General features: G+C 40.8%; 1 protein-coding gene across 2 annotated transcripts in view; it reads left to right on the top strand.

Annotated features, from left to right (window-relative positions):
- Positions 1–19191, top strand: part of LOC141055532 (formin-1-like) — a 412359-nt gene that overhangs the window by 357443 nt on the left and 35725 nt on the right. For both annotated transcript variants that reach the window (XM_073552151.1, XM_073552150.1), the window contains 6 exons: positions 8027–8088; positions 8505–8593; positions 8861–8990; positions 10154–10300; positions 16690–16749; positions 16900–17020. In XM_073552151.1, coding sequence (XP_073408252.1) covers positions 8027–8088; positions 8505–8593; positions 8861–8990; positions 10154–10300; positions 16690–16749; positions 16900–17020 — 609 coding nt within the window. The remainder of the gene's footprint in view (positions 1–8026; positions 8089–8504; positions 8594–8860; positions 8991–10153; positions 10301–16689; positions 16750–16899; positions 17021–19191) is intronic.

Genomic DNA, 19191 nt, shown 5'->3' with positions numbered 1-19191 from the left:
GTTACTGTTGAGGTGTGGATGACTCTTTGCACACGGACACGTCCAAATTAGCTATATGGATTCTTCCTTAGCTCCTAATTCAGTTGTCACCTTTTGGGATTTGCTTCTTATGTACTGCACTTATCAGATGGCTCACAGGGACAGCAATGAAGGTGTTCTGCATCTGAGAGATCTTGTTTAGTCTGATATGGGTAAATTGATTTTGCGGATTGCAACATAAGCCGAGAACCAGTGTGTTGTGTGGTACAATACTTACGACACAATCTTATGCACTAAATTTTTCACACCATGATTGAAGCGTGACCGTCTCATCAGAAATATTTGCTTCTTTTTCTACCAAAATTGATCACTCATTCTCAATTCTGAGGTACAGTCTGTATTCAGTGAAGAGAGACTTTCCCATTACTGAGATAGGAAATGTGTTGCTATAAATACAATTTTATGTAGATGGAAGAGGAAGGAGCCTAGAGGCAGAGCTCCTCCTCCCTTTTATGTACATAGAATCTTAGCCGTACCAGCTGCCATCTTCTATCTCAATTCTGACATAGAAAGAAGCAGACTTCTCTGATGAGATCTATTACATAGTTTCTTATTTTTGCATGTATTATTGATGCATGAAATAAAAATTAAAACAATGGTTATGCTTTAACCCCTTTCCTACAATGGACGTACTATTCCATCCATGTGACCTGGGACCTAAGTCCCAAGGACGGAATAGTACGTCTAGTGCGATCAGCGGCGCCCACGTGGTGAGCGCCGCTGATCGTGGCCGGGTGTCAGCTGATTATCACAGCTGACACCCGGCACAAATGTGTCAGGGGCGGTCATGGACCGCCCCCGACATGTTAACCCCTTGCACACCGCGATCAAACACGATCGCGGTGTACCGGGGTTAAGGGGAAGCATCGGCAGGGAGGGGGCTCCCTCCATGCATCCCTGAGCCCCCCACGGCAGCGCAATGTGCAGCGCTGCTGCGGGGGGCTCCTTTCCTGCAGGTCTCCGGATCCAATATGGCGTCGGAGACCTCCGGAGGCCTGCAGGAAGCTGGCTTCCTCACTGCCCGCAGAGCGCAGGCATGAGGAAGCCTACAGCAGTGCCTGTGACAGATCGCTGATCTGTCACAGCGATCTGTGATGTGACAGATCAGCGATCTGTCACGTGACAGTTATGTCCCCCCTGGGACATTGTAATAAAGTAAAAAAAAAAAAAAAAAAAAAGGGTAAAAAATTTTTTAAAAATCACTAAATAAATTAAAAAAAAAAAAAAAAAAAAAAAATTCCCCAATAAATTCATTTTTTTGGAAATAAAAAAAAACAATAAAAGTACACATTTGGTATCGCCGCGTCCGTAACAACCCGCCCTCTAAAACTGTCCCATTAGTTAACCCCTTAAGCGAACCCCTTAAAAAATAAAAAACGAAGCAAAAAATGATTTATCATACCGCTGAACAAAAAGTGCAATAACGCGCGGTCAAAAAGACGCATATAAATATCCATGGTACCACTGAAAACGTCATCTTGTCCCGCAAAAAACAAGGCATGATACAGCATCATCAGCGAAAAAATAAATAAGTTATAGCTCGCAGAATAAAGCGATGCAAAAATAATTTTTTATATAAAATTGTTTTCATTGCATAAAAGTGCCAAAGCATAAAAAAAGAAATAAATGAGGCATCGCTGTAACCGCACTGACCCGAAGAAGAAAACCGCTTTATCAATTTTATGGCAGGCGGAACGGCGTAAATGCACCACCCAAAAGAAATTCATGAAACGCTGGTTTTTGTAAATTCTGCGTCCCAAAAAACTAAATAAAAAGCGATCAAAAAATGTCACATGCCCGAACATGATACCAATAAAAACGTCAACTCGTCCTGCAAAAAATAAGACCTCACATGACTCGGTGGGTCAAAATATGGAAAAATTATAGCTCTCAATATGTGGTGATGCAAAAACTATTTTTACAATAAAAAGCCTCTTTTAGCGTGTGACAGCTGCCAAAAATAAAAACCCACTATAAATAGTAAATCAAACCCCCCGTTATCACCCCCTTAGTTAGGGAAAAATAATAAAATTAAAAAATGTATTTATTTCCATTTTCCCATTAGGGCTAGGGTTAGGGGTGTGTTGGGGTTAGGGTTGGTGTTAGAATTGGGGGTTTCCACTATTTGCGTACATCAGGTGCTCTCCAAACGCAACATGGCGTCTGATCTCAATTCCAGCCAATTCTGCGTTGAAAAGGTCAAATGGTGCTCCTTCCCTTCCAAGCTCTGCCATGCACCAAACAGTGTTTTACCCCCTCATATGGGGTATCAGCCTACTCAGAACAATTTTCAAAACAACTTTTGGGGTCCTATTTCTCCCGTTGCCCTTAGGGAAATAAAAAATTGGGGGCAAAAATATCATTTTTGTGGAAAAAAATATGAATTTTTTATTTTCACGCCTGGGCGTTATAAACTTCTGTGAAGCACTTGGGGGTTCAAAGTTCTCACCACACATCTAGATAAGTTCCTTGGGGGTTCTAGTTTCCAAAATGGGGTCATTTGTGGGGGGATTCCACTGTTTTGGTACATCAGGGGCTTTGCAAACGCGACATGGTGTCCAATCTCAATTCCAGCAAAAAAAAGTCAAATGGCGCTGCTTCCCTTCCGAGCTCTGCCATGCGCCCAAATAGTGGTTTACCCCCACATGTGGGGTATCAGCGTACTCGGGACAAATTGCACAATAGCTTTTAGGGTCCTGTTACCCTTGGTAAAATAAAAATTGGGGGTGAAAATATCATGTTGTGGAAAAAATATGATTTTTCAATTGTACCGCTGTACGTTATAAACTTCTGTGAAGCCCTTGTGGGTTGAAAGTTCTCACCACATATCTAGATAAGTTCCTTGGGGGTCTAGTTTCCAAAATGTGGTCACTTGTGGGGGGTTTCCACTGTTTAGGTACATAAGGGGCTCTCCAAACGTGACATGGCGTCCGATCTGAATTCCAGCCAATTTTACATTGTAAAAGTCAAACGGCGCTCCTTCCCTTCTGAGTTCTGCCATGGGCCGAAACAGTGGTTCCCCCCCACATATCAGGTATCAGCGTACTCAGGACAAATTGCACAATAATTTTTGCAGTACAATTTCTCCTGTTACCCTTGGTAAAATAAAAAAAATTGAACCTGTAGTATTTTTTTTGTGAAAAAAAGTTAAATGTTCATTTTTTTTTAAATATTCAAAAAATTCCTGTGAAGCCCCTGAAGGGTTAATAAACTCCTTGAATGTGGTTTTGAGCACCTTAAGGGGTGCAGTTTTTAGAATGGTGTCACTTTTGGGTATTTTTTATCATATAGACCCTTCAAAGTGACTTCAAATGTGATGTGGTCTGTAAAAATAAAATGGTGTTGCAAAAATGAGAAATCGCTGGTCAACTTTTAACCCTTATAACTTCCTAACAAAAAAATATTTTGATTCCAAAATTGTGCTGATGTAAAGTAAACATGTGGGAAATGTTACTTATTAAGTTTTTTGTGTGCCATATCTCTGTGATTTAGGGGCATAAAAATTCAAAGTTGGAAAATTGCGAAATTTTCAACATTTTCGCCAAATTTCCGTTTTTTTCATAAGCGCAAGTTATATGAATGAAATTTTACCAGTAACATGAAGTACAATATGTCACGAGAAAAAAATGTCAGAATCACCGGGATCCGTGGAAGCGTTCCAGAGTTATGGCCTCATAACAGGACAGTGGTCAGAATTGTAAAAATTGGCCCGGGAGTTAACGTGCAAACCACCCATGGTAGTGAAGGGGTTAATACTACATTTTCCGGCAGTTTGATTTTTCTTCTTGTTAATTGCTTACAGTGGACAAAAGTAGCAAGCTAACCAGAACTCTTTACTTGTTCTCATTGGATTCTGTATCCAGACTTCCAGTGATCTGACAATGACATATGACTGAACTGACTCCTGTCCGTGTCAAAATCTCATTGCCACAAGCCAGAATATAAAGAATCCCAGGAAGCGATGTAGGAAGATGGACCGGGCCGGTGGTACCTCTCTCGCGTCGGTTCCGGAACTATCGGGACTGTCACCATTGTTGCCAGGGGGAAGTTTTCTGACCGGACAGACCTTTGCACTCAACAGTACGGGGCGTGTCAGGCATAAAAGGGAGGGTGCGCGAGAAAGCTGAAGACAGAGTGCACAGCAGGAGAAGGTTGATTCTCTCTCCGTAAAGCGACAATATAGCCCAGGCCAGCGCTGTAGTTCCACAGCCTATGCGCACACTGACTGTGAGCAACGTGTAGCTGTGTGCCCGCTCACCCCTGTCACTGAGAATCCATCTTGCACTGTTCCGCTGACTGAACTGAGCCAAGCTCAGGCGGTACCACAGACTACGCCAGGACCTCTCCTAGGAGAGCCAGGATATGCCGCTTTCGTCAGGAAGCAGTGATTCAACTTTCTTCAGGACCACGCCAGAGACTTCACGTGTCACTTGCGGCGCCACTGTGAGATTTCAAGCTTTCACAGCCCAGAAACCATCAGACTTATAAGTTAACCCGTTTCATAAACATTTGTTCTTACCCTGATATAATACTCAGTTTTACTCATAACTCATTCTCTCCCTGCGTGGAGTATCCCCTGTAATGAACCCTTTAACTCTTGCTCTTCCTCCTGCTTGTCACTGCATCCCGCATACCTGCTATCTCACAGCGACAGAGGAGATCCATAAAGGGTGTATTAGCTTTCTATTTTAAGCCATTGTAAGCTTTAGGTGAAGAACTTCAAGATGCCAAATAACTCCTTCACAACCTTGTGCTTTGACTTTTTTTCTTAACCTTTTCCGTGAGCTGTAACTTTCTAGTTTTGACTACCACCATTCATTTTACCATGCAATGTACTAAAAATTGTTAAAAAAAAAAAAAAAAGAATTGTAAAGGGGGTGAAGAAATAATAATAAAAAAAGCAATTTCATTATTTTACTGCCTTTGTTTATAAAAGTGATTATGATCAAACCTTGTATTTTTGGGGGGTGTTTTTTGAGACCCATAACTTTATTTTTCAATTGGAGGTTTGTAAAAACTTTATTTTTTTTCTTGTGCACCAAGCTGATTTTTTTTGTTATTTAAAATCATTTTGAAATGTTTAAAAGGATTTTTATTAACTTTTTTTGAAAAGCTCAAAGGCTGAAAAATTGCAAATTTAGTGGGGTTTTTTTTCATCTTTTTTTTTCTTTTAACATATGGTTTAATTAACTTTGCATTGTTTATCGGATTTTTGCATATATTATGATTGCAAACCAAAATTTGTTTTTTATTTTTAACCTTAGAAGTGCGAGAGGAATTTAACTTATTTTGTTTTTTTTGTTTAAAACTACTTTTTTTTACATTATTTTGTTTGTCAGCAAGGGTACTCAAATCTGCGATATTTGATCTTATAGTTAACTGCGTATTGAAATAATATAATTAAATTGACATCTTCCTGTGAAGCCCAGCATGGCAGCAATGTGGGCCTCCAGTCTACACCCCATGATTGCATCATAAGGGGGTCAATCAGAGCTGTTGCACATGCCCACTGCCAATCACACTATTTGAATGCTACTCTTAGCAGCGGTGTAACTTGAAGCTCATGGTTCTCAATGCAAAAGCTCCAACGAGGCCCACAATTATTGCAGTTCTTTAATAGTATTGTTTTTTTTCTGTATAAACCAAAAGGACATATTGGACCCCTTAGGCTCCATGACCTGAGTGTGATTGTACTCCCTGCACCTATTTTAGTTACACCCCCTGACTCTTGGTGATTAACAGCAGCAATTAGATGGTTAAACAGCAGCAATTGGAGCAAGCTTGGTTCATTGATATTGCAAAAAGATGTTGGATGTGATAGGGTGCTTTCAGATTGCGTTTAGACATGTATTCATTAGTGGCTTTGTCGAGGCTTACGTTTGTAACCCCCGACAAAACGGGATTTGGATGTATGCGCAGACAGGGCCATAGAATATAATGGTGCCGACAGAGCGGATGGTACTCTCTGATGTGCATTATTTTCAGGCATATATGCCTACTGGAGGTGGGCACTCTCTCTGTCTACTACGCTCTGCCGGCATCCTTATAGTCAATATCCCTGTCGGTGCATGCATCTGAATTCAGCTTTGCAGGACTTTTGAACATAAGCCCCAACAGAGCCACTGATTGGGTGCCTAAACGCAATATGAAAGCACCCTAAGGCTATGTGCACATGCTGCGGATTGGTCTGCGGATTTTTATCTGCGGAACCGCAGGTAAAATGACCTGCGGTTTTACCTGCGGATTGGCCCGTGGTTTTCCCTGCGGTTTATCACCTCTACAGTGGAGGAGAAGGTAAACCGCAGCAGAATCCGCAGAAAAGAAGTGACATGTCATTTCTTTCTGCGGGTTCAAAACTGCAGCTTTTACGCAGTTAAAAATCTGCAGCATGTGCACAGAAAATTGTAAATCCCATAGGATAACAAGCTACTGTACACTGTCTGCAGAACTGCTGCAGTTCTGCTGCGGCCAAAACCGCAGTGTGTGCACGCGCTGCGGATTGTGCTGTGGAATTAAAACAGCCTGCCGGTTTCCCCTGCGGTTTGACACCTGCCATGGAGCAGGTGCCAAACCGCAGCGGAATCCGCACAAAGAATTGACATACTGCGGATTTGAAACCGCAGCAAATCCGCGTGAAAAATTCTGCACCGTGTGCACTGCGGATTTCATTTTCCATTGAATATAATGGTACTGTGGACCCGCAGGACCAAGTCTGCAGCGTGTGCACACACCCTAACACAGCTAGCATATGCCAAGTAGATTGCAGGCTCAGCACCTGTTCTGTATAATTTGCTACTCATACACCTGACTATAATCTTTAAAATTCCCTGACTTCATGCAAGTTTACTCTCTTTACGACATCCGCCGTACATGTACGGACAAAACATTGGATTGCAATGTTAGTTGATTTTGTTTAGTCCTCGGACCGCAACAGTCTAAGGAAAAAATCGCTGTATGTCCGAGTTAGATCCAATGTTTGGATCATACTAACACTATGGAGAAGATGGAGAAATGTTGTTCTCCATCTTCTCCTCATCCGAGAGAATCTGATCAGAATGCAATTAGCATGATGGGTAAGATTTTCTCGGATGAGAGAATCTATGGCTGTCTGACCCTAGCCTTAAGGTCATCACTGTGATGAAACTTTACTTCTTGCTATTAGGACAATTGTCAGCAATTTGACAGATGAAAGAACCATCTGTAACACTGCACTTCCTACAGGCTGTTTGCGTATAATTTTTAAGTATCATTTAGTGAATAAGAAATCCAAAATTGCTGACACAAAATCTTCTTGCAATTAGAAGATGTTAAACTATTGTCTAAAATTGCTGGTTAAGGAGATACTTGATTAAACGTATAAGAAGAATCTGATTAATGGAAAATGCTTGGAAGGAATTTGTACATACGAGCAAATTGTGCGCAGTGCTTTATAGCGTAATAAAATCTATATACAGAGTGGACTGTGACTGTACGTATATGCACCCATCCTAATGCTTCTGTACTTGGAAAAACAAATTCTAATAGGAGCAAAAATCCTAAACCCTACGGTTCTGCCAAAAAAAAGGAATTGCGTCCAGACATTACTATTTATTTGGGCAGTGCTTTTTGGGTCAATTTCAACCACTTTATATCTTTTTGGCCCTAAAGCACATTGTTCGTAGACATTTTGATTGTTTCCTTTCTTACTCCCTTTTTACCTTGGTGAGGTTAGATGCCGAATCGGTGGCTAAGGATACACTGCCCATCCAGCTACAGCCTCTTAAATGGAATGATCTGTCTTCCCTAGCCACCAGTCTGTAATTATTGGAGGAAAAAGGCGCTAAAAAAATCAGACCATAAATTTCACTGGTTTTGATGACTGAGATTTGTGTGTTTCCAGTCTAGTTTTATCCTAATACAAATTATTCATCAACAACCAGAGAATTTGTATATTGAAGTATGTAGGTAATTTTAGTCCCTCAATAATGTGAGATTTTTATTTCCACAGCTATCTTAAATGTAGATGATTCAGTTGTGGATCTGGAAACATTAGGAGCTTTGTATGAAAATGTAAGTAGATTTTAATTGTCTAAATTTCACATCACCTAGCCCTAGCATTTTTATATTTGATTGCTGATGTGACAGTTTTTGCCTATAAGGCGGTCGGGTGGTTTTTGTAATTTTAGTAAAGTTTACCTGTGACATAAACAGTCTCAATTTTTTTTTTTGTCACTGAACTAGACTTTAGACGGACACTATATACATCCTGCCTTCTTGCAGTTTCACCCATCATGAATAAATTGTCAAGCATGGGTGATATCTTGACTGCAGTAATGTCCATATGTTTCTGAGCAATATATTATATTGTATATATTTTGCCAAGATATTACTTTTTTACTTTAATTTCTATAGTGTATATACAAATTGTGTAACTATCAAATACATACACCCAAATAAATAATTTTTTCCTTTTTTATATTATTTAGAGGGCTCAAAAGGATGAGCTGGAAACGATCAAAAAGCATTATGAGACCTCTACTGCAGAACATGTGAAGCTGCTAGACAAACCTGAACAGTAAGAATCATGACATCTGCTCCTTGTGGTTTTATAGTATTGTGGTTAATAATGTCACTGAAATCTGTATGTATCGTTAGATGGACGATCCCGGTATAAACTAATTATGTCACCGCCAAGTTTGGGTGATGGCTTGTCATGTTGGATCCACCTTGCTTTGTGCCCAAACTAATTGTTTTTTAATATGTATTTCATTACATGTTTTCTTTTGCTCATATGGCTCATAGATTTCAAAAGGGTCTTTTTATTTTTTATTTTTTTATCCAGGTTTTTGTACGAGTTATCTCAGATCCCAAATTTTACACAGCGAGCAAAGTGTATAATTTTCCAGTCAGTCTTTGCTGAAGGAATTGGGTCAGTTCATAGGAAAATAGACATTGTCACCCAGATCTGCACGGTAAGTGTTACTGAATGTCCTTTCAATGATCCTGAGATTGACGCCCTGGAAGAAGGCGCCATAGAGCCCCTTCTTCAATATGATGGCGGTGCATGTGCTCAATCTCACCTTAATTTCTTGTTTATGGATCTCCTGGTTAAAAGCCAAGCAGAGCCCTGTTTTTGAAATTGATAGTTGTCGGATCCCCCGGTGAAGCTTTCCCCCTATCCTATGAAGTAGTGAATCACTATTTTGGAAATAACTCTTTTATATAATGGTGTTACTGATGTATTCTCAAAATTATCTTAAAATCTTGTTCAATTGAAAGTGTTCTTGCTCATCAACTTGTAATTTTACCAGCAATTTTTAAAACTTGTTGTATAATGCAGATCCAAGTCATGTAAGATTTTACTGCTTTCTTGAGTTGTAAGCCAAAGACTTTGGGACTAAGATTTGTTAAAGGGAATCTGTCACCCCTTTTTTGAGATATCATATAATGATATCATTCAATTGTGTGTCACATAAGGATTCTCTTAGTACTTTTGCTTCCCCCTGACCCCGCACCTTTCATGCATAAATACCTTTTTTATATTGGTTCAGATGTATGTCAACTGCCATGGTCCGATGGGCGGGGCTTATTCACCCGCTCCCCCCTCCCTGTCTTGCTCTACGCATTTCTTCTTGTGTAGAGCAAGACAGGGAGGGGGGGAGCAGGTGAATAAGCCCCGCCCAGTGGACCGGACAGCGGCAGTTTACATACATCTGAACCGATATAAAAAAGGTATTTATGCATGAAAGGTGCGGGGTCAGGGGGAAGCAAAAGTACTAAGAGAATCCTTATGTGACACATGATTGAATGATATCATTATATGATATCTCAAAAAAGGGGTGACAGATTCCCTTTAAGTGGAGGTTGGATGGAGCATTTGTTTTTTTTGCACTTGTTCAATAGATTTAAAGTCTACGAAGTTGATGGAAACTGAAGTGTAGAGTACTTGGTTGTCTCCACTAACCCAATGGACTTTAAATTGAAAACAAGCACAAATATTTTATTCATTGCGCTATTTAATCTAATTTACATTACAGCTGAGTGATAAAGATGTACTTGGGGCTTGGGAACCCCTATTCTGGTGATTGTGAGGCATCAGTGTGGACTTTAGTACATTGCTATGCTTATTTTCCAGAGCTTGTTGGAAGTGGCTGCTGTAAAAGACATCATGGGCTTAATTCTTGCCTTTGGAAACTATATGAATGGAGGCAACCGGACAAGAGGACAAGCAGATGGATTTGGGCTGGAAATCCTGCCAAAACTTAAAGATGTCAAGAGTAGAGTAAGCTCCAGACCTTTAAATGTTTTCAATTTAATTAACTTTTTTAAGGGAAGAAAAATGAAACTTATATTGTGGATTATTTCTTTTTTTATGTTGGTTTTTTATTTTTTGAAACTGATTTACTTCTAATGCCATATTGGAAATTGCAAAATGAGGCAGTTGGCAACCACATCATAGTTGTGTTTTACTTTCCTCTGGATCAACACTTCAGAAATGTAGAGGGGTTTTGATGGACCTTGTCTGTAATATAGCAGTAAATAAAAAAGTAATATTAGTATTTTGTGGATTATAAGACGCACCTCAAATTTTGAGGAGAAAAATAGGAAAAAACTTTTTTTAATAAAATGGTGGTGCTTCTTATAATCCATGTGTTTATTGCTTACCAGGGGTGGTGGCTGTAGGGAAGCGGGGTCCCAGGGTTCCTTCTGGAGGCCGCAAACAGGGATGAGGGGGTGTTCCACACTTACAACTCAGCGCTGATATCTCATCTCCCGAGATCTTGTTGCCGAGATCTCCATCTGCGCATGCCCTGGCAGCCATTTTCCCGGAGTCCACCGCACTGTAAACCATCTAAGTGCGGGGGCTCTGGGCTTTCACAAAATGTCGACAGAGCCCTCTCACCACCAAACACCTGCAGCGGCGCACATCGGAAAACCCCCTCATCCCAGCCTGCGGCCTGCAGCAATGCTCCACTCCTGCCTCCTCCAGCAGCAACCCTTGGACCCTGCTCCACCACGGCCAGTAAGATATATCCACATTATAAGACGCACCCCCATTTTCCCCCAAAATTTTTGGGGAGTGCGTCTTATAATCCGAAAAATACGGTACATGAATAAAAGCAATTCTGGCAAGGTCAAAAACATTGAAGTGTAATCCAACTCACAGATGGAGAAATGCATGTATTGTCGCATAGTTAACTGTTTTCCTCCAGTTTCTGTTGGGTTTTGTAGAATTGGTAAAATGGAACCAAAATTTAAGGCAATCTCAAAGGTTTTCACGCTATAGAAAATGACCATAATATGCCATACTGCTGATTATAATTCATAGGAAGCACCATTGATCGTCAGAATGAAGTGGCCATATTAACCTTAATTAACAAGTTTTCCTCCCGCGCAGTGACTGTTAGGATCCTCCGCAGTGCAAGCAACTGTAGTGTTGCCCCATTCACTGAATTTCTCCAATCTGAGTATTATTTTTTTAATTTTATTCTTTTTTACATTGAGCAATTTGACAATAGTACAAATAAATACCCAAGTTGACCCTTGATATGCAAAATCTTTGACTTGGAAAAATAATTTTTACATTTGTTAGTAGTTACTTTTTGTTAATAAATTGTATCAAGTTTCAGTCTTCAATTTTCATTTCCTTATTCATTTTCAGCCCCCACCACCATTACCACACTTATATTCAGTTTGCCAACTGATCCAAGCTTCTGATTTTTCCCTTGTAGTAATATAGACTAGATGTGAGGTCTTTTTGTATCCAGACTGCTGTGATTTCAGTAGCACATAGTGTAAACACAACATCTATCATGCTCTTATTTCCTTCTTTTCTATAATTTGTTTTCTCTGCTTTCCCTGGGACTGTAGATACTTTATCCCCTCTCCATGCTATAGAGTTCTGTATTCAATCACATCCCTCTTCCTGACACTATGCCTTGCACTGACAGAAGGGAGGTAGGATTATACAAGAGGGAGCTAGATAAAGGACTTCCCAACACTCTGCAGCAGCAAAAGGGTTGAAAATGTTTTATTCTAGCAAATTACTTAATGTTGCATTTAGGAAGAAAATTCAATATAGCCTTTAAAATAAGTAAAGCCTTCCAAAATGCTTTTGCGCTGAGATAAGCATCTTCAGTGGTATTGGGTGAGTGATTTTACAATTACGGCACCTGTAAGTGGATCGCTTGCTAGGGCCGTGGGGTACTTGGTACCGGGCCGGTTCTTAAAGGGGAAGTGTCACGGCAGCGGTGACCTGGTCTGTGGCCCTGGATGCCCAATTAAAGGGATATTTACAAGGAGATAAAGTTTGTAATAAAGTGTTTGTGACACCACCTGTGGTATTCGGTCAGGGGACCGATGCTGCTATGCAGTTCCTCTGGGATGGTGACAGGGCAGCAGAGATGGTTGAGCTCTCCACAGGTAGAGCTGTATCCCAGGGCAGTTTTAATGATGCTGTTAAAGGTGAGGTTGGTGAATGTGGTGCAGGGCAGGTGACGCTGTACTTATTAGAGGACACAGCTGGGTGCAATTTCCAAAGCTTTACTCACAGTTCTGGTGTGAGCAGATGCCCGCTTGGCACCATGTCCTCTAGGTGAGGGGTCCAGTAAACTCTAAGATACTTTAGATTGGGAAGCACATTCCCAGGACTCCTTTCTGTATGTACCTCTCCTGGCCATCTCACTGTGCTGGCTATCCGCCCTTCCTGCCCAACACCTCAGTCAGTGTCCCGAGCCTACAGCTGCGGACCTTGTCTGGTGACGTCCTCTCTGCGTCCCCTTGCTCCTATGTGGCTGCCTTTTCAGCGAAGTAACTGTGGCTATGGCTGAAGCACCTAGAGGTGCCCCTGCCTCCGGCTTGCTAGCTGAGTCTGGTGATTCTCCACTAACGTAAAAGAAAAAGTGGCTGACAGCAACTCCTTGATCCAAGAGAGGCACGTTCAAAGTCCAAAGACCCAGTTGGACACGAAATCTAAATAATAAAGATGAACAGCATCTCATCCGGGTGAAAAAACATATGAACATTTATTGTGCCATGACAAAATGCGATGTTTCGACCATCACATGGTCTTTATCAAGCATGATAAAGACCATGTGATGGTCGAAACGTCGCATTTTGTCATGGCACAATAAATGTTCATATGTTTTTTCACCCGGATGAGATGCTGTTCATCTTTATTATTTGGTGATTCTCCACTAGTCTCGGGGGCAGGTACCCCACTGCGACCTGATCCCTCCACCTGACGGCACTCAGTGTGGATACGGGCCCCACGGGTGGACTCTTCACTACATGTCTCCCAATGACCCCTTCTGTCTTCCGGAGCTTCCTTCAATCTGTTTTCCTCTCTACAGCTCCTTCTGACAGGGAGCTGCCCCACATCACATCTCTCCACTTTCCTTCCTCCTTCTCAACTGTCCTTCCCGCTCTTTAAGTTCCTCCCCTTTTCCTACCTTCTCCACCCACTCCCCCAACACCCTTTAGCACCCAGCCTGGGATGAGACCATCCTCCCTTAGGGTACGTCCAGAGTGCCCTGCTGCAATAGTCTGTGTTGAGTGCAGGTGTTGAGTCCTGGGTGGTGCTCCCTCCTTACCTGAGAGTGGGGTACCACACCTCTGGATGAGAGGCAGTACCTCTGTGGCGACTGAACCCTCAGGGGTGCCACATAAGATTAAGATGTTTGTCCTGTCTGCACTTTGTGATACTCTGTTAGCTGTCCATTCACAGAATAAAAGCTGCTGCTAATAGTGTCTATAATAATATTTTTTTAATTTATATAGCGCTAACACATTCCGCAGTACTTTTACTATTTAGGTTCTGCTCATGGCACCTACAGGGAAGTAGCAATGATTTTGTAATTATGTGCATGGTTGTTGTTGTATTTCTTATAATAGAATATTCCAAAGAAACAATGTACAAGAGAGATGATCATATGTTTAAAAATAAAATAACCAACAGACTTTGGCACAAAATCCGAGTTTCAGTGTAAAGAATGTTATTCATGATGTTTGATATTGATATGTTGTGCCAAGCTGGTAGCTGACAAGTTGATTGAATCCTGTTCCATGGGCCTTGTATGTGTTATAGAATGTGTATCGAGTGTTTCCCATATGTGAATCAGTGATTGGTGGATCCTTATCTGTCGAGTTGTTTATAAGTGTGTGACATATATTTCGCTGCAGGAGAAGTCCAGTAATGTGTAGAACCATATGTGGATTGTCTAATATGTGTAAAGACTTGGGTGACATAATTGTGAGATGTAGATTTCCCCCCTAGGCAGTAGTCTACTGATACGCTGTATACTTGCCAAAAGATCTGATAGAGTCCTTTGTAATAAGTTCATAGATGGAAAAAGCGTCCATATATTTTTGGTAGATAATAAATATCTAAGCTAAACTGTCTTGACTGGGACATCTAAAGTTGAAGGTAACCCCTCCCAGTTGTCATAAACAGTCCAATATGACGATAGGTACACCTATGAGGACATACTGAACACTTTTGCTGATTAGGAGAATTCCGAATTCTCTAATTTTTTTCTCCACAATATTTTGTGTATTTGATATTATTTTGTGTAATTTATCTGTTGTATTGGCAAATTAATATTTTATTATGGTAGAAAAAGTGATGTGCACACCTATTTACAATATTGGCTCTGCTTACCCCTCCGCCACCTTTTTTCTATAGATTGACTTAACTGGCTTTACCTATGTTGACTGCACCAAATTTACAGGTTTTGGTTGGTTTTGCTTAGAAAATGAATTATTAGATTGTATAATATGAAGTTGTCTTTAGGGGTTTAAACGTTAAAAGGGGCTTCTCATGAGACATTTAATATAGCATATCCACAGGATGTCTGATAGATGAGGGTAGGAATGCAGTTAGCTTTATTGACAACTCCCATTGTAAATAATGGCGAGAGCAAGCATGCTTTGGCTGGCCATCTCGTCAGTCACTGCAGGTCAGTCGTCAGCTGGAAGGTGCGATCGGCGGACCAACATTCTTTTAAATTATTGTGGGTCCCAAAAATGGAACTTGCTTCTGTCAGACATTTATTGAATATTCTATAGATATGTCTTAAATGTGTATTGTGACACTACCACTCTAATCTTATTGTTTTCGAGGACTGTGACAGGCCTTTAAATATGATGCCATTTTAGTAGGTATATACATATTGGCCTGTCCATTTCTCAACAGTAGAGTATATAAGCACTCCACTCGTATAAGTTGAATAATTTTGCTTCAAGTGAATAATTTATTACAAGTGACAGGTGAAGCGACAGGCAAGTTTAATGTTTTGTCCAGTTAATGGCCTTGATCACAATTCCATCCTTAGAAGAATCTCTCTAGAATTGGACACGTAATGTCACTGATGATGATTGGTGTAGGAGTATATAGAAAAAGTCCACAATGGGGGAAGTTATGCACAGGGGTCTGAATTGACGCCACACTGAATATACATAAGGGTAAAAAGGATATAGATCCGTTGGTGGTATAGCTGTACATACAGACACAATTGTGTCATAGAAGCAAATGAATTGCGTTGTTGCAAGAGCTGACACTAATGGCTAGTTGAGGGATGCTGGCACGTTTGGGTCTTAAGCAAAGGGCAATTCAGATGGCTGAATCGGCGCTGATCCGGTGGTGGCACAGCCATAAGAGCAGATATGTTTGTGTCCATGGAGCATGTGGAAGACGCAGCTGCAGGAGCCGACGTTGATGGCTAAGTGGGAGACGCTAGCATGTGTATCTAAGCACGGGGTAGCTACCGAATTGCTCTTTGCTTAAGACACAAACGTGCCAGCATCCCTCAATTAGCCATTAGTGTCGGCTCTTGAAACAACGCCATTCATTTGCTTCTATGACACAATTGTGTCTGTATGTACAGCTATTCCACCAACGGATCTACATCCTTTTTACCCTTATGTATATTCAGTGTGGCGTCAATTCAGACCCCTGTGCATAACTTCCCCCATTGTGGACTTTTTCTATATACTCCTACACCAATCATCATCAGTGACATAACGTGTCTAATTCTAGAGAGATTCTTCTAAGGACGGAATTGTGATCAAGGCTAGAGTTGAGCGACTTTGGTTGGATCGGGTTTCATGAAACAAATTTGAGTCGGATGAAACTGGTCCGACTAGGGCAAAAAAAGTCGGAGTTTCATCCGAAACCCGACCCCAATGCAAGTCAATGGGAAATAAAAGTCAGCATTGAGTGGATAAATGTCATCCGCTCAATGCCGACTTTTATTTCCCATTGACTTGCATTGGGGTCAGGTTTCGAACGAAACTCCGACTTTTTTTTGCCCTAGTCGGACCAGTTTCATCCGACTCAAATTTTGTTTCATGAAACCCGATCCGACCAAAGTCACTCAACTCTAATCAAGGCCATTAACTGGCCGAAACGTTAAACTTGCGTGTCACTTCACCTGTAATAAATTATTCACTTGAAGCAAAATTCTTCAAGTTGTACGAGTGCAGTGATTATATACTCTACTATTTATGGGACCATTGGCTCCATTCACTAGCACTGTCACATCCACAAGAGTCGAGTGCTAGCCCTCCGCCTCTCTACATTTCTCAACAGAAGCGGACATGAAATGTCATGTTATTTACCTCTGTTTCATCTTACATTATATCATAAGATGACTAAATTTCCTCTGTTGTCAGGATAATGGAGTCAATCTGGTTGATTACGTGGTCCGGTATTATCTTCGCCACTTTGACAAGGTAAGAGTGTTGTTTGAATTCCTTATTGTGATGTTTACTCTCTTTATGTTCTTGTTTATGGCCCTGATTTTAAAAAAAAAAAATTTTATACACCTTTTAAAATAAATAGTTTAACAACATAAAAACTGTACTCTGATATCTTTTCTGTAGGATGGTGGGACCGATAAAAGTGTCTTCCCGATGCCTGAACCACAAGATTTCATGCTGGCGGCACAAGTGAAGTTTGAGGATCTGGAAAAAGACTTAAGAAAGCTGAGAAAAGAGCTAGAAGGTAAAGTAATTGTCTTTCTTTCTTTGAAGCATTCAAGGTATAAAATTACCTATGTATTTTGCAGATATGATAAAGAGTGGCGGCTCAAGACAGTATTTAGTGAGTTACTGAATGTCAAGCCTAAGGAAAGGCATGAGAGTTTATTACGTTGAAGGGAACCTGACAAATGCTGCCCTATCCACTGGCAACATGTATCAGACATTGGCTCTATGATTTCAGCCAGGAATATTTAACTCTTGTAGATTGTGAGCCCACACTGGCATGGTCCTCTCTCCTTCTATACCAGTCATGACTTGTATTGTTTAAGATTACTTTACTCATTTTTATTATGTACACCCCTTTCCACATGTAAAGCGCCATGGAATAAATGGCGCTATAATAATAAATAATAACTCTGAAATGCTGTTTTGTTTCAGAGTAAAACATACTTTAAAGGGAAACTTACAGGTCCCACCTGCCCACCACCCCACTCCTCATGTCCGGAATTGAAGAAGACTGACGATCAGCCCCCGGAACAGAGCTTCTTCAGTTCCGGACATGCACAGTGCACCTTTGAAACCAGGAAGCGTACACCAGCTTTAGAGGTGATATGTAGGCAAGAAAGTTGCGCACATAAGTGAGATTTTCAGAGAGCAGGCGATGACACCAGGGCATGATAACATGCTGAGTAGGACGAATTGTCTGGGGAAGAAAACGTTCCATCGACTAGTCAAAAGGAAATTTTCATATTAAAAAAAAATTCAAGCATCAGTTTGTGTCAAAGACTATAAAGGGACTTATTTGGCAAGGTGTATATAAAGGAATGTACAAATAATGGTGAGTTGGATGGCATGAAGGGGACCTGTCGATTTCCCTTTTAAAAGAAGCCAGGTTACTAGTCAGAAACGCCAGTACCTGTCTGCTTCTTCCCACCTGCTGCTAATGACACTCGGGTCTCTTCCTACACATGCACGCAGGGAGAGACCTGTCACTAAAGGGGAATGGGTGGGGAGAAGATGCCAGGGACTGGGCTTTCTGATTGGTCCACCATCTCTGAAATGTGGCAAGTTTCAGACTCAAACATACATGGATGAAGTCACGCGCTGTCTAGGAGCTGCCCCTGCCCAAATTGGGCAAGTGGGTTCATGTGTTGGTGGTATAGTGGGGAGCATAGCTGCTTCCCAAGCAGTTGACCCAGATTCGATTCCCAGCCAATACAATAATTACTTATCAGCTGTCAAAGTCCTCTTTAAAGGTATTCATTTGCAATTTACGAAGACATATTTATATTCAAGTGGGTTTTCCTAATGAAACACCCACTGCAAATAGTGACTTCCCTTTTGTGCATTCAAGCGACCCTGTATTACATTGTTGCCCATTCATTTGAATGGCTGCCATGTAACACCACATTTCTCTTTCCCTGGCCACCAACATATTGTGCCTTCCACAACATTCCCAGCTGATAATCAAGGTTTTCAACTGATGGACTCAAAGCAATAAAATCATTGTAATGTCAGGGATGCCTAATGTAGACAAGTTGTCCAGCTGGAACAACTACTTTAAGTTTCAGGCACCATCTAAATTATTTTACTAAAATTTGTCAACTTAAAATTTCAGTGTCACAAATTTATAGTCCGTGTAAATATTTATTTTAGTGAATTTCATTATTTATCATTTTAGAACCAAAAATCAGTCCTTACTGGGAAGCAGATCAGCAGATGAATGTTCAGTCTGGGATCTAACGACAAGAAAAAACAAATGTTGTTCAAATGGGGATGATAATAATGGAAATCTAATTTCTCGGCAATATGAAATGATAACATTAATGTAAACAATATGAATACTTTGTTAATATATGATGTGTATAACAATAATAAAAATGAACTTGGGGGTGGGAGGTTCAGTACCCGTGTACATCAAATCTGTGGGAAATGGACTTGGAGCATGCAAGAATTCCTCTCTGTCATCTGTAAGGCCATGTGTTTAACTCCACAGAGCTTTCTTGTTTAATAAGAGAAATACTTCTCCCCGCGCTTGTGTAACAACAACTTAACAGCTCCAAGAAAAGAATTTTCAATTGGTAAAAAGGGATTGAGGAAGAAACGCACAGCGCTAAGATTAGAGAGGGGAGAGAGTTTTAAAGCTGGGACATAAAATAAACAGTTTATAAGCTTTGCTTACGCTTTGACGGG

The sequence above is a fragment of the Dendrobates tinctorius genome, unplaced genomic scaffold (genome assembly GCF_039654945.1).
Source record: "Dendrobates tinctorius isolate UK_male_01 unplaced genomic scaffold, ASM3965494v1 ptg000186l, whole genome shotgun sequence".
Taxonomy (NCBI): domain Eukaryota; kingdom Metazoa; phylum Chordata; class Amphibia; order Anura; family Dendrobatidae; genus Dendrobates; species Dendrobates tinctorius.
Note: the sequence above shows the minus strand (reverse complement) of the source record. Positions and strands in the feature narration are given on the sequence as shown.